This window comes from Cheilinus undulatus, linkage group 14 (genome assembly GCF_018320785.1).
Source record: "Cheilinus undulatus linkage group 14, ASM1832078v1, whole genome shotgun sequence".
Taxonomy (NCBI): domain Eukaryota; kingdom Metazoa; phylum Chordata; class Actinopteri; order Labriformes; family Labridae; genus Cheilinus; species Cheilinus undulatus.
In genome coordinates, this window is record NC_054878.1 from 36,212,639 (window position 1) to 36,229,650 (window position 17,012).

Here is a 17,012-nt window from a genome sequence, read left to right on the forward strand (position 1 = left end):
GATGAAGACTTGGACACATAAGAACATGAAATAAAAATGAAGTCCAAGTTCAACCAGAAATAACGATATTCTTAGAATTGCAATTATGTAAAACGTGCAAGGTAGTAATTTAAGACACTACAGCTTTATAGTTAATCTCCCCCAGGAAGGTTATACAAGTTTAAATAGCATAGCCGCACAGTTGTGGACACCTGTGAAGCAGTTATATAAAGGATGAACTGCAGCCTTGATTACACATACTTTAAACTTCAATTGGTCTGGCTGATGTTAAAGCTACCTATATAACAGTTATGGTGATCTTGTAGCTTAGAAGAGCATCATGAGGCACTACAACATGATGAATGCACTATCATAAACCTTAGTCTCACTACAAATAGCTTGAATTATTGTTGCACTGAATACTGGTTACACAGTGACAGGACCAAGGCGACTGTACTCATTCAAGCTGACATTAAAGAGGAACAGGATGTCCAGCTCCAAACACAGCTCAGATCTTTCCAGGAATTAATCCAAAGGAAAAATGAGTCACATTCTTTTGTCTAAAATAAATATTTACACCATAAATGTCATAATATTGAAGTAAAACTAATTTTATATCTGGAAAAGTGTATGTCATATTAGCTAGAAGAACATTTTTCCGTGATTTACGTGGGAGACACTGGTACCCGTGTAAATAATTAGACAAAATCTTCCACATTCAAAAGAAAGCTTTAATTAGAAAGTTATATACACACTGTAAAATTAAATTAAACTTTATACAAATATTAAATTACTATCTTTACACCCACTGCCATGTACAGAGGAAAAACCAAAGCTGAAAGCATTGAAACTAAGAATCAAGATGTGTACTTTTTTAACCAGTTATTTTTCTGGGAAGCAACACCGTACAACAGTGCTTCTGAACAAAATTTTTCTCTTCTTTTCAATCCCATATTTTAATGCCTTGTAGAAAAAAGAAGCAAAAGAAAAGTGAAATTATAGGTGCTTATAGGTTCATCATCCTCATCATCATCTTTGTCATCATCATCACAGTAGCTGGAGAGGGGAGGACAGAAAAGGACTGGACATTCATTTAGCTGTGTCCACAACAGAAGTAAACTCATTGATAAATACACAAAGACAGTTTTATGCATAGAATAGAAAAGAACAGAGTAAGGCCATTGGGAAAACAGAACATGTTGCAATACTGTAAAGCAACCAATGCAGAGGCTTCAGATTATACATCCACAAAGAAAAAATAAAGAAAATGTACAAGTCTAAGGCAACATTGTTTGCATTAATAATGCAGCCGTTGACATTAACACACAGCCACAAATGCCAAATAAAACTGGAAGCAGAATTTCAGATGGGTTGTTCCATTTTTCTTTTTTCTTTGAGCAGCAAAGCTTGAAGAGTAATTCTGGGGGTCCTCCAGAGTCATGCTGTTTCCACAGTGACCAGCTCAACCACTGAAACGTTTCAAGTGGCGATGGATGATTTCTAACAAAATAACACGATTCTCTTAAACCTGGACTTGGCGTCAGGAGGGTGAGTGTATGTAGCGGGGGTGGGGTGCTATATAACAAAACTTTTTTATTGTTTCACTGCAACCAGTTGCAGTCGTGTCAATAAAGCACAAAAGTGGAGAGTCTTCGGTACAGTGTGAAGGTGGGCGAGAGCCAGTTTCTCTGAAGGGACGTGTGTTTTCCAGCCATTCAGCAGAAATGATAAATATTCGAGCTGGAGAGGAGATAAATAATACACACACTGTGCAATGGACCAGTTGCCTGAAGTGACGCTGGTTTGTTCATGTGACTTATTCAGTGCTGGGAGGGACATTTTTCCTGTGGTGTAAGACGGGGACATTGTGAGGCCAGTCTCTGATCTGAAGACAGGCGAAATCGGAAAATGGCTCACACATAAAGATGCACACGCACGCACACACATGCACTCAGATTCAACTGAGCCAAACACCAAACAATAAATAGAGAGGGAGGGAAATGAAGCCACCTTAAATTTCAGTCACGTGCCCTATCACCATGTAGAAAGACAACCCTCTCCTCAGCTCGCACTCAGAATGTGACACTACGTCTCCCTGGGCTTATTCAGGTAGGATGAATTGCACAATCCTGGAACCGAAACACCAATCAATCCCACTCATGCGACAGAAGAAGCACCTTCCAGAGTCAAGGTGCAGCTGGCAACAGAAAAGAGAAAGGAACAGCTCTTTTTATAGTTGTGACACGGTGCTCTGTCAAACGCTGCATCCTGCTTTTAGCTCTTGTGAAGTGGTTCTCAATCCCGCTAATCCATATGCTTGACGCCACCCCGGAAACACAGACAGCAAGAGGGAAGGATATAGAGAGAGAGAGGGAGTCAGAGATGGAGGAGGCTTCATGCTTCATTCAGAGTGGGTCCACCGTGCTGTGACAGCAATAACTAAAAACAACATGCAGCATTCACGAAAAAGAAAAAAAGAAGGGAAAAAAAGAAAGAAAAACCCAGCCGCCACTCACAACTTTTCAAGTACAGCGGGAAGACGATTCGGATTCTGAGCGCTGCAGCTTCAGGAGTGAACATCACAAGTTATTTCATATTTCTTTTTTCCATATCCGCAGTAATCCCAGACAGAGTTGACGTGTCTTGGTTGCTATAGCCTTCTCCCATGAAGTGATGTAAATATTGAGAATTAGATTTGGGAGGAGGCAAGTATACGGTAGTACATAGCCTATGGTACACAACCTTGTCTCGGTGTGTGTTTTACTCATATACATAGGATCTACAGGATAATGTTGAGCTGGCACCATTTTGTCTGCAGTTTGAACCAGCAGCTGGGTCCAGTGGTGCTCCATCATTGCTTGTGATGCAGTGAATATTGGTTGTTGGTTTTGCTCTGCATGGGCAGCGATGGCAGAAGAGGCTGCATGGGAAGGGGAATGAGCATAGTTCTGGTCTTTTCTCTGCTGAAGGGAGTCAGAAGGGAAGTGGGTTGACAGCCACAGTCAGTCCTGGTCAGCAGTAAGACATGGGGAAATGGGGGGGCCTCTGCTGCTGATGCTGATAGCGGGCTGGCAGGCTTCATGCTTCCTTCAGCAGGGGAATATCTGCGGGGAGACAGAACAGACGGATTAGACCAGAGCTGAGGTTCAGGGGTCAGATAGCTAACCATCGCACAGTCATGCAACCATTACATCACTGAAAACATTTCAGTATGATTGGATTTATTTTTTTTAATCAGGAGAACTCATTGCTCCTGCCAGCTCTAAAATTCTGCCCCTGATGCCTACTGCCTTAATGCACAGGCTCTTAATTGGCTATTGGCTTTAGCATTCAAAAACAACAGGGAACATTTCCTACTATTTCATCTCATCTTGTAGGGTGAATTAAAACAGTATGGTGTTTATCAGCACAAAAATTACTCCCATCGTGCATTTTTTTGCCTTCACATGTCTTTGCCAACTGAGTAAAATGGTTGTAAACAACTCTGTGTCTTTTTTTTTAGCGCTACAAGGCTAAATTAGTAGATGCTCACTTATCGCTAAATATGTCAGCAAGTACAATTCAAGCTCCTGTCTGTAACTTTCAGTTTGTGTCTCATTTTCTGCTTTCGGAGGACACAGCAGTACATTTAACTGTGTCTTGTCAAAAAAATCTAAATCTGTAGTCTTTAAACAGTCAAATGTTTGTCTCACTGTGTGAATCTTTGCCTCAGAATGCAAACAAATGCTGTTTTTGCAGCTTAGTGTAAATCCCCTCATCTCTCTCTGCCTTACACTGCAGCACATTCGCAGACATTAAAAATCTAAATATATAGAAACAATATTGTCACTGATGATCTTGTTTGCGTTTGCAGCTCAGCATTATCTTAGTCTGTTTTATGAACTGCTAAAACTGAAACTGCTTATCTAGGTTATATCTACGAAAACATTCAAAGGGCTGATGTCTGTGTAGGTTCTCAATCATTCAGGTCATGGTTATTCAAATCTTGGTCCAAAGGGGTTGTTGAACATGTTTCACCTCTCCCCCAAAAGGCCTTTACTAATCTAAAAGTGGCTGGGACTAGAAATATATTTGTATGCTAATGGTCACCTGAGAGTCGTTGGCAGAGTTGAACAAGGGCTGCACATTAACTCACAATTTTATTGTCACCGCAGTATAAGTTTGGACAACAAACACAGGGCAAAGGTTAGCTACCCTTGGAGTAACTGTTGCAAATGCTTCATTAACTCTGTATTTAAGGCAAACATGCTGCAAATAGCTATGGCTGTGGAGAAATGGGAAATAGTATTGTGCATACATTGTTTTCTTATTAATGTGAGCCTAAATCAAAATAGATCTTAAGTCCAAAAATAATTCAAATGCAAACTGCTTGTAATCTTAAATCTAAAGACCACATCTATAAATAACTTCCTGTTTCTTTCATATTGCAACATATACAGTAAAATGAAAAGATACTGGCCAGTAACCTTCAACCTTAATACAAAGTTGAAAGTACAGTTTGCAGAACTGGGCACATAAGTGTCATCTAATGATTACATTCTAGATTTTGATGCTCGCTTCTGATGGTAACTTTGTCAATCAGTTATAAAACCTATATATACAGTGCTGAACAAATTTATTAGACCACCTGTCATATTTGTCTCAAAGACCATCCAGCATCTTGAAATGCCTTAATGCGGACTCTTTCATTTCATTTAATTCAGTGAGCTCTCAACGTTTTACCATTTTGAACTGGAATGAGGGATTTCAAACTGAATTTACCCAAATTTGGGCCGGCTCACTGGGCTTCTCTGAGAAGTCAGAAATTAATCAAGCATAACATTCAACCACTGAAACTCATTTTTCTGTTCAGGAATGCAAGTAAATAGCTATAATTTGACATATTAATCAAGAAATATTAATGTGCTTTACTATTTTGTTCATTTTTTTTGAAAATCAGTAAATTTGAAAATTCATGGATAACAATAATAATGATATTTTAACATTAAAAATATCATTTCGGTTAAAGAGCTTCTACATATTGGTGTATTAACCATTGCAGAAACATAAAAAATAATTTTGGTAATTACCGAAGCTGTTAATTTAGGGCAGCTGTGGCATAAACCTTACTTTGGTTAGGGTTAGGGTGGTCTAATAAATTTGTTAAGCAATGTATATATATATATCCCATGTGGGCTGGGCATATGATTGCATGTATGACAAAATAATAAAATAAAAACTTCAAACTTCAAACTAAATATATATATATATATATACACATATATATATACACACACACACACACACACACACACACACATATATATATATATAAAATTTCTAGAATATATATATGTTATTTGATTAATTTTCTGTGAACTATAAAAAGATGCAAGATGCAAAAATAGAAAGTCAGAGAACAGAACCCTGATTTAACAAGCATTTAACCTTAGCCCTCTTCAGTGTAAAATATCTTGCACTGTCTCTTACTGCTTTACTGTATCTTAAATACTGGAAGACGCTCACTGTGGTAAAAGCCTCACTTCAGGCAAATAGCATGAATTAATCTATTAACTTTACCTTACATTACTGCTGTAAAATGCCTCACCTCATATGCATATTTGCAGTAATTAATCAATTTACCTCACCAATTCATATTTCAATCGATTTATCATACTCAAATGGTGTAAATAATTATTCCATTCACTGTAGCTAAAATACTGTTAGAAGGCTCTCTGTGGTAAAATGCCTCACCTCAAATGCACACTTGGCATCTTATCTACCTCATGTAAATCTGCATATTTTTTCTGATCATGTCTAGTCAGCATTCTTGCAACTTTTGCACATCCTGCAACCATAATATCAATGCACACAGACTTGTATATACTAGAAAAATACCTAACAAGAGCGTGTGCAAATTTAGATCTTATTTTCAAATACTTTTTCCATTTTTTTTAAATGTTTATTTCCTGTACATTGAGAACAAAGCTAACCAGTCAATTTTTTTGTGACATGAACATACTTCTGAAAATCCAAGGAGGCCAAGTCCATGGAGGGGACCCTCCTTATGTATGAATAAAAGCCTTATTCATAGTAAAAAACTTTTAAATATATATTTAGGTGATTAAATACTAACTTAAAATGGTCTACTTATAAGTATTATGTTTCATCTTTACCAGGTTTGTTACACTTCATGCTACTGGGTGAAATATTACACACTGCATCTTTAAAGGTTTCATACTAACAATGATATATGCTCCTTATTTAAATATAAAAGTAAAGAAAATTGATTACAGCAACTACCCAATAGGAGCATAAAGATTTGTATCTCTAATACAAGAATGTTCAGTGTACTGCCATATAAGGTTATTATTACTAATACTACCAATAATGTTATCATTTTTGCTGGCACTGTAGCCATACAAAAAGAAATAATTTTAAGATGGATTTATGGTCAGAACAGCCATATATCAATATTATTCATTGTTGTTTCCTTGTATTTTGTGCCCACCTGCCTCTCTTATGCATCTCTTTCTATCCACTCACACCCAACACACTTTCAGCAAACGACTGTCAAACATGAGTCTGGTTCTGCTTCAGGTGTCTGCCTGGTAGAGAGAAGCTCTTCCTGCCACTGTAACTTTGCTCAGTGTTGCTCAGTGCTCAGCTTGTGGTTGATTAATTTTAGGTCTTCAAAAATAAAGAATACAGTCTACACCTGCAGTCTTTGCAAAATGTCTTGAGATAACAATGGCTCAAAGTTGGCTCTATACAAATACATATTGATAAACTGATTGTCATACAGACAGCAAATCTATGGAATACATTGATTTTTTCTCTCACCGTCAGAAAACTCGTCTGTAGAGGTGACAGAAAGCAGACTGTGCTGGTCGCTGCTCTCAGAGTCTCTACGAAGAGGTAGGGGGCCTGCACATGCACCCCCAGGGTGCTCTCTAGCCCATGATGATGAAGAAGAGGAGGAAGAGGAGGAGGGGGCCTGATGTACCAGCACCGTCTCAGCGTGACGGCGGGAGGAGTAGGATGATGAAGAGGACGTGGATGGGAGACAGAAGTCTAAGTCTCTGTGGTGGCGGTTTCTGCTGGGGCCTTGGCCTCCCATGGCTCCCTGAGGAAGACCCTCAGAGAGCACGATGGGGACTCGAGACTCTGGAGGGGCAGGAGGAGGTGGTGGTGAAGGAGGAGGACCTGAGGGGCCACAGGGTCCACCGCTTCCATATACGGCCTCTTCGTAGGAGGGAAGTGTCACCTGGACGCCCTCCACCATGATGGAGCTGGACTGGCCTGAGATTCCCTGCTCCCTCCTGGAGAGACACATGAGAGAAGAGTGAGACTTATTTGGACAAGGTGAATCAGGACTGCAGGTCCAGGTTTGTAGTCACTGTGCAGTCATGTGTGTGGCGTGCCGCAACATAACCTCTGAGAGGAAGTGATTAGCGTTCACTGTACCCTTAATAGCCAGCTGCACTAAGCCCTCAGACCCGCCACGCAATCAGCAAGAGTGCCAATGAGTATTAGATTAGATCATTGTATCTTTTTTATCTCAGAACCACAGCAAAGGCAGCGAGTCAATCCTCCTGTTTTACTTTTACTTTCATTTCTCAAGAATTGAAAAAAGCTAACTTGTTAAACTTTTGACGTATGTTTTTTCTCTTATGTGGACAGCTTGTTTATAAAACTTGTTTCAACAGAAACAGATCTGAGGTGTGTACAAGCTAAGAATTTATAGCAGATTCTGCGGTGTCACTTTGTGACAAACAGGGAGGTGGTTTTACGGCATGGAATATAAAGGGCAGTGTTCCTCCAAAGAATGCAGAACAAAAGCTTTCAAGAGTTTCTGCCAACCATAGTTTCTGTGAGAAACAAAAGGCTTATATAAAATTCCTTTTCAATGTTCACCCTGTTAAGTACAGCTAAGAACAAAAGAAAATGCAATCAGAACAGCAGAGAACTTGAATTGTATTCACATCTTTATGACAACAGCTAAGGGGAAATGTGGTTGCTCAGACTGTGACAGTATTCTGTGGCCTGTTTTATTTTCTATGTCATCTGGGGAAGTGACAACTTCCCTAGAAACAACTTCACAATGGAGCCTGTTAGGGCAAGTAATACAGGAGTTCAGGGGATCAGAGATATATCACAGGGAGAATTCCTACTCAGTTTTCCCCCAGTCTCGTTGAAAAGATATTTCAATTTAAACTATACAATTGTGTAGGCCAGAGCAGTCCTTTAAATGGTTGAGTTTCAGCACCGCAATGCAAGTCAAAGCTTTTCACTCTTCAAATATATAGCAGACATCATGAGTTTGTTTGTGCTAAAGTAGACAGTTGATCAAATTCTCTGCTCATAGTATCTCACAGCACTTCCTGCTCCTTTAGCTTAGCCTCTAGCTTACCTTTTTCCTTTTTACACTACAGCAAACCGCTGATTTATAGCAGAAATAACAGATGTCAAACTGCTCACCCCCTCCTGTCATTTGCATTATACAGACAACTTTGATTTGCATGCAGGAAAAAAAAGAAATGTTTATGCTACGAGAACTCTCTAAAGCAGGCAGTATAAGGTCTGTGATGTAAATAAACTCAACACTGCCTTTAATTTTCATAAACTGCAGGGCTGAAAACTGCTGGTAAAAGACAGAGAACAATTTTATGACTATTGCTGACACTGGTTAGTCATTATGTTACCAACTGACTGTGAGTTCACTCACTGTGTGTGTATCTTACCTGCTGTGGTGGAAGGACTTGAGTTTGGGCTGCACAAGAACAAACAGCACCACTAAAAGCAGGATGAGAGCCACAGAACTAGCTGTGGATGCCACGATAGACAGAGCTGGTATACCCAGCGGAGAGCTCGGCTCCTTGTCTGAGGGACACAAAGAAGAAAGCGAAGAGGACGTGAAAATGTGGTTCACAGACTGTGATTTCCATTTCCTGTCTGAAATCGTGTGTGCTCACAGAGATTTAGGTCAGAAAATTAAAAGTGAGCCGTAGTGACCTTGTGTAAGTCTGCAGCTTATCTGCATTGGGCCATCCCACTCTCCGTTCTGGCAGGTGAGGAACTTGTAGTCTCCCTTCAGAGCATAGCCCTCATCACAGAAGTACTCGATGACAGTGTTGTGGATGAGGCGATGGCAGGGAGATGGGTGACAGCGGTAGCCCCCGTTCTCTGGTTCAGTGGGAGGTGAACACACTGGGAAGAGGAAAAAGATTTTTCTTTAATTCGGCTGTTGTTGTGTTAAGAAAATGTGTAACTATTTCTGCTCAGGTTTGATTCCTAAGGTCCTATTTTGGATGCCACTTTATTTGTAGTTTCCAAAAATTTAAGGAAAGACATTTGTTGACACTCTTAATAATCACGAATAATCGTGGGAAATCATTTTATTTAGAAATTAACTGAAATAAAATGTCATAGAATTAAATAAATAGTAACAAAAAAGATGCGCCTGATGTCTGACAACATACTTTAGGACTGAGTTTAAATGCTTAAGATTGTTAAGACCAGTTCTTCTAGGTAATTTGCCCAAATGGTGCCAGCCCTGCCCCTTTTTTAGGTGAAAACATTCCATCTAAATGAATGGCCATAAATGGGACAGTTGGGATCTTAAGGGATTGAAACACTTAAAACACATAAACTGTACAGTTCTTAACACTTATTAACAGCTCAAATCCAGGGGGCAGTGAGTGAAACATAAAAATGATGAGTGCCTAGACTCTCTCTGTCAAACTGGACAAACAAGCCAGACTTGTGATCAGAGATCTCATGAAATGACATACTTTATGCATGTTTTTTTTACCATGATTAAATGAGTTGAATCTTAACTCTTAAAATGCCATAATATGTTAGTGAATTTGTAATGATTCTGTTAACAGGCAGGCAGACTGCAGCCCCTGCTGTAACAAAGCAATCGCTGGCCAGAGATAGAAAAAGTACAAGACTACTGCACTCAAGAGAAAGTAAAGTTACTCTGGTAAAACTTACAAAAGCAGGAGTAAAAGTACTGGTCTAAAAACTGAAAGCAATTAATTTAAAATTTACTCAAAATACTGAGTACTGAGTAGCTACTTTTGACACCTGAGGGGATCGTACTGTGGAATATGATTTTTCCTTAATTGCCAACAGCATCAATGAATCTCCAGCCAGGTTGTTTAGGTAACGTCAAAACTTTATAATAAAGTGAAATGCAACAGCTGTTTTTCATCATAATGTGGAATCATTCTCTCACTATATGCTACACACTACTCAGTTTTAAGCCCAGTTTGAGGCCAGATTTCCCAGACGAGTATGGGGGCAAATCCTGAGTTGAAGCTTGTTGCAAACGATTATTTGTCTGAATAATCTTTGAGTTTGTGGCATAAACACAATTATTTTACTACTCCAAATTACGTTGTGTCCTCTCAGACCTCGCACTGTAACAATCAAACGCATTTGATATTTGACAGAATACCTACAACAACCAATGAGAAAGGGCAGACCAGGTAGCGCCACCAGCCAAATGTTAAGTACATCACATTTCACCTTATAACACCTTCATTCCTGCCAGGATTTCATCTGGATTCTTTTTCTTATTTTATATATTTTTTTCATCCTTTTGTCCTGTAACACATGCAAGGACAGCCTGTTGAGAAGGGACAGCAAGCTGAGAATATTCATAACCATCCCAGTTTATTTTCATTTATGCGAGATTGGTGAAATCTTGTGTGAATAATCTTCACTGTGAGGTCATTGGCAGGTTGGCAGGTGTGTGGTCTCCAGTGGTCTGATGGTCTGGCTAAATTGTCTAGTGTATGTACTCGAAAGATTTAGCATCAATGGTTTGAATTTCTCTTTTTGTCTGTGGTGGCCTCCCATATTTTAAAATATTTAAAGATGTAGTTCGTGGTCAGCCTTAACTGAAAGTAAAATAACCAGTTTTAAAACTCACTCAGAAACTTCAAGTACACAAAAAAGCTACTCAATTACTGTAACTTGAGTAATGTAATAAGTTACTTTTCAAACCTTGGTAGAAATGTAACACCGGCCCCACATTTTATGACTTTACTCATCCACAGAGCTCTTCTTTAACATTCTTTTGTCATTTGATGATGAAAAACATAATCATGAATGATGCTTTCAAATTGTTTGAAGCAAAAAATGCAACACAATAGTGTCTGACTGTATTGCTATGACTGTTTTCTAATCTACCACTGGTCAGTCTCAGGGCTTGTTTTCACCCGATGGGGGCGTGGCCACTGTGGTAAGCGAGAAGTGATGTTGGACTTCTCTTATCAATGGGAAAATCCTGACTTTTGCTCTACTGATGCAGTCTGATATTAATCTAATGCAATGTTTCAGTTTTTATGTGGCTAGTTCACACATTTAAACACAGAAGTTTACAAAGTTGACTTTCTGAGGAAGTGAGAAAAAATGATTTATGATATAGCACTGACGTGACTATGAAATGTTTATGCAACGAATGGTGAGGAAAATGACTAATTTCAGTTGTAAAGAACAAAATATCCTCTAAATCATAATGCAACCAAAAAGGAGAAACATGTTTATTTGTTCTACATCCTTGTATGCTTTGTTGTGTGACACTCACCGCTGCTTCTGATGCAGCTTGGAGGTTGATGGGACCAGGCTCCAGAGCTGGTGCAAATGATGCTTGTGGGTCCATCTGCAGTGTAGCCTGGCTCGCAGCCGTAAGTCAGAAGGGTGCCGGGGGGAAAAGAGCCCCGGTTGGCTTCGGTCTGGTTCAGCAGGTCTCCGTGCTGCACGCCAGGTGGCCTCGCACAACCTGCAGACACAGAGACAAGTGAAGAGAATGAGAATTAGTTATTTGCCTTAAGGTTTTAGTGTCTGAGCAGGGTAAAAGAAAGATATAAAGCTTCTCCTCGGGCTGCAGCCTGAACTTATGATCCGTTTCTGCTTATGTAAGAAAGAAACAGCAGCCAAACTGGTTCTCTGAACCGTGTTTGAAAAATAAAAGGCATTAGGCTTACTTACATGATGAGAAATGTAAGTAAATATAGCTGCATTAGAAACTGCTTGTAGATGGATTATGTAGACTCTTAATTTCAATTTATGAAAGCATTTGCACGTGTTGCAGGCCCGCTGGGGAAACAAGAACAATCTGTCTCACATGCAGCCTGACCCTTTGTTCCATTACTATGCCAAATAAACAGAGTATTTACAACGAATAATGGCACTTTTTATGCCTCAATCACAGTACTGCACTGTGCTATTGTAATACTTTTCCCGTGACTGTTTAGTTTTATTATTACATTAATGTAGTGCTGCTGCAATATTGTGCTGTTCTATCATTACACTGACATAAACTGCCGGCTGGTTTCCTCTGCAGGCGGCTGCCGCTGGGTCAAACAACTTTTCACAGTGAGACTCTGTCAAGTTGACAGGTTGAGCTGATAATTAAAGCTCAGAGGTATTGTTACTTGAAACTAGGCTGCATTTTACACAGGCACTGGTGAAGCAGTGTATCAACATGACAAGTTAGTTTGATACAACCATGCTGAGCAGTACAGGGGATACCTGAGGTGTCTGCAGTGGATTAAAATAACTCAGGGAGCTTCATATAGATATTTTTTTCCATTATCTCCCGCTCGTTAATCTGTCTACATCCAGTGGTGGGTCCATCTGTCTCTTGGTTAGAAAGGATCTGAAGGGAGACTCATTTACTTGGCTCTAATGACAGACTTGGAAACCCTTAGCAGGCCAATAAGGACAGGGTGAAGCAGAAGACCTAATGTTAATTGTGCTTTGATCCACCTTTCCATGCTCGGTCCATAATGTTGCAGTGGCACTCCAGCTCCTTTGAGTTGGACTGTGCTTTATCACAGCAGGAGGATAAATTATCTAAAGTTGAGTGACACTCCCACAGCTCTGAAAACTGGGCACTAAAACTCACAGACGCTCATGTTTAAAAAAAACCCCACTCATTTGAACAGCAATCTGGCTCGTGTGGAGGATCTAAATCCAGCAGGTCTGACAGCACCTGTGTAAACGCAGACATGACAGCAGGAAGAGAGCTTTATTTTTACTGATCTCCAACATTAGCCCTTGGAAACCATTGATATAGACACGCCAACTTTATAAGTACTGATCTGGCTCATCTGTGAAGTGGTTATGCAAGAATTTCAGGCTTTGCTTCTGTGGAAATGTTTCTAACACAATCAACACTTAGCTAAAACCCATCTGGGCCATTAAATATAATTTAATCTGCCATAATAAGAAGAGGATTTTCAGTGTTTTATCTTTACATCTTATCGTTGATCATTATATGGAATTAAACAAAGTGCAGCGATTTTCTCTGTAACAAGACTCAGACATAAGTACATTTAAACGCCCCCATGAAACATTAATAATGCCATCATCAAAACTAATGACCACATGGCTCATTATTTAATCCTTGGTCTGAGTGTTTATAAAACATATTAGCCATGGTCTATTGCAGGGTCTTATCACTTGCTTGACACAAACAAACACTCCGACACTGCAAACAGCCACTTTGTCTCGCCTGTGTGTGTGTTTAGAGATTGAAAGGGAGACTATTTCCACAGCAGCGCCTCTAACATCCTCTAATCTCCGGGGAGAAACGTCGCTCTAAGCTGGCAGCACAAGATTAAATGCAAACGCACAAATGTGCAAGCGCCTACTCACCCAAACACACAGGAACAAAGTCAACACCCACAAACAAAGACACTCCCAGGACTAAGTCGAGTGATACCAAAGGGTGGGTTATTGAATCCAGCTGGGGACAGATCTGGAAAGTGTGCTTAAGAAGTGTGAACACTGCTGCTTATTGCTGCCGATGCTTCCTCACCTAATTGGTTTCACAACATCTGGCCAGAGGTAGGCTGCTGAAAATATGCCAGCTGGCACTTTGACAGAAATGTTGATTAATGTGTGTTGTCCTTATAAATAAACAAAATGACATGAAGATGAACTCTAGATATTGGTGTTTTTACACTTGCATAAAAGCCTAAAAACTTTCAGAAGTTTTTAAGTTAGGCTACATGTGTGAAAGCAAACAATTTTCACCTGGACTTTTGACCTTATTATTGCCCAAGGTTGCTCAATCTCTACCTAAGATTAATAGTGTTGCACTGTGAGGCGCGTACATGCAACTCACAAAGATTTCAGGGGGCAGTCTGACTGGAATTTCTTGAATTTTCAGGAATACATATGTAAAAATGGCTTGCCCTAATTATAGTTGGTGATATTAAAGCCTGTTTTTAGCCTAATCAAAGTCTACATTTCTTCATTGACCTTGATTCTAAAGCACAAAAGAACAAAGATTTTCATTCTTATTAAGCTGCAGATTATCTTCTGGATAAATCATTTTACCCTTTGGACACAAAATATCGAAAATCCCCAGAGCCCAAGGTGACGCCATCCTCTCAGTCCAAATCAGAAAAGAACTGAACTGACTGTGTTTTCAGAGAAAGTAAACAGTGTGCAAAAGGAGAAACTGGAGCACAAGTACACCTGAGATTTTTGTTTAAAAATCCCTAGAACAATCCCTCTAAGGGCTGCTGGGTTGCCAGACTAATCATTACAGCTTTATTTAACACTTGCATGATCTTTTCAGAAGAATTTAATAAGGAATCTTGATCCTCTATCATTAAATCTAAAAAAAATAAGCTTTGTAAGCACTGTTTTTAACATTGTATTAAAAGAATGCCAGCAATTAGTATGCACATGATTCAGTGTCTTAGCCATGAAGTGCTGAGAACTACATTTGAATACACCATTGATCAAAGATTCAGTTATGACAAACAGCCTGGCTTGATGTCCTCAACAGAGTCTGAAGGTTTGTGTACAACGATACAACATTAGCAAGATATGTGTTCTGACTAAAACACACGCCCTACTACATCTCACACATGCAGAAACACTATCTGCACACATGCATTTCTGAATGACATCTGACACCGTGACCTGAGCAGTTGTTTGGCAAGTTGCTTCAGGGCGAGTAAAGGCTCTCTGAGGAGGAGATGGTGCTAATGGAGGTGGTAAAGGTGATGAATTGACGACCACTGACTGGGAGGCAGCAGGGGACAAAAAAGGCCTTAGGGGGCAGTTTAGGAAAATAGCCTCAACAACCTAACAGTCACTGTGATGATCTTTTGTGGTGCAAAAAGCCATCAATACAACTTCAGAACACAGATGCTTTCAATTCTATAGGATTTTCTCAGAACATAGGCTTGTGCATGTTAAAAAAATGTATTCATATTAAATTTTAACATTATTTTAATGAGCTATAATGAGGTCCACATCAACTAGCTTAATAGACAGTAGTATTTCTACATCCTGTTTTTGCAATAAGGCCTCGCAAATACTTGAAAATTTCGGTTTCAACAATCTGTTCAAAGCCAATATCTACAGGGAGCTGATCAGAGTGCAAACGGTTTGTAAACTGCTGGATATAAATAACACTGGGTGGACATACAAAAAAGCAAGCTCAAATAAGAAGGAAATGCAATATCATATTGTTTTAAACAAAGAGTTCTGAAACAGCTAATGATGTTCTTTGGATACAATTAGACAGTCTGGCTCTGCTTGAAGCTTTAAACAAAGCCAGTGCTGTTAATGTTGGTAAATCTACAAGGAACAGCCTTGCATTAGCATAGGGTAAGTTGATAAAGCTTTACAAATGGTTACAGTGTGAGGCTTAACCTCGCCTGGGGTTAATTCTTAGCAGAGAGATCCGGTCACAGAGGTTATTGAAGTAAGGTCAGACTAAATGAAGAACAAGGCCAGTAAAAATCCGTTTTATACTCATGGTCCTTTCAGAAGTGCAGCACACTAAGATCTCATGCCCAGAAAGCCTTGCGGTGTCCATAGCTAACCAGCCATTACCATCATCTGAGGGGTCCAAACGTCTTTTCAGTAACTACTGCAGAAGGTAACGGAGCACATATACCAGCCTTAAAATTATTGATAGTTCTGCTGTATTTGCTAAGATATCAACGATAAGAAAAAAATGCCACTTCACATGTAGTAGCAATATGATATGACTTTCAAAAGCTTTCACTGGCAGAGAAAGGGGAAATCTTTTGTTATTGCCAACTATTCCAACTTTTTTCAGCATTAACTCAGTTTCTTATATTATTGAACATTATTTGTCACATACTGTGCCAACATATGTAAGAAACTGAAGATTTATGGGGTCCTTTACCGCTGGTTGGAGGAGAGAAGAAATAATGATAGTATTTAAGGGACTTGAACTTGAACTTTTACACTATTAAATGGAATTCTGCCTGTGTTAACATTTTACAACCCCAATTCCAAAAAAGTTGGGGCACTGTGTAAAACAGAATGCAATGACATGCAGATCTCATAAACCCATATTTTTTACAGCTGGAAACAATAGCAACACATCTCAAAAAAGTAGGGTCAGGGCAACAAAAGGCTAGAAAAGTAAATAGTGCTAAGGTCAATATTGGATGCTCTTGATTGTTGGGCACTCATGTGGCACTATATTGAAAACTGGCATGATTCTGTACTGGAAATCACTGCATGGACTCAGCAACACTTATAGAATCATCTTCTGTCAGCACAGTTTGCTGTACCATCCACAAATGCAAGTGAAAGTTGTATCATGCAAAGAGAAAGCCATATGTGAACATGATCCAGAAACGCCACCATCTTCTCTTGGTCAAAGCTAATTTAAAATGGGCTTAGGCAAATGAAAAACTGTTCTGTGGTAAGATGAATCAAAACTTAATTTTCCTGTGAACTAAAGAAGAGAGGTACTATGCAGCTTGTAATCAGCGCAGAGTCTAGAAGCCTGCATCTCTGATGGTATAGGGTTGCTTTTGTGCCTATGGTGTGGGCAGCTTACACATCTGGAAAAACACTATCAATGCTGAAAAGTAAAATAGAGATTTTAGAGCAACACTCCCACTCAGACAATGTCTCTTTTGGGGATGGCCTTGCATATTTCAGCAAGACAATACCAAATCAAATACTGCATCCATCACAACAGCATGGCTTCAGTAGAACGGGGCGCTGAACTGGCTAGAATCCAAAATGAG

General features: G+C 39.4%; 1 protein-coding gene across 1 annotated transcript in view; it reads right to left on the reverse strand.

Annotated features, from left to right (window-relative positions):
- Window positions 1-696: 696 nt before the first annotated feature.
- The window catches only part of susd6 (sushi domain containing 6), a 45,578-nt gene continuing 29,262 nt past the window's right edge, over window positions 697-17,012 (reverse strand). The window contains exons 3-7 of the mRNA XM_041805349.1: window positions 11,558-11,752; window positions 8,974-9,168; window positions 8,703-8,841; window positions 6,802-7,280; window positions 697-3,083 (exon numbers count right to left, since the gene is read on the reverse strand). Coding sequence (XP_041661283.1) covers window positions 3,058-3,083; window positions 6,802-7,280; window positions 8,703-8,841; window positions 8,974-9,168; window positions 11,558-11,752 — 1,034 coding nt within the window. The 3' untranslated portion in view covers window positions 697-3,057. The remainder of the gene's footprint in view (window positions 3,084-6,801; window positions 7,281-8,702; window positions 8,842-8,973; window positions 9,169-11,557; window positions 11,753-17,012) is intronic.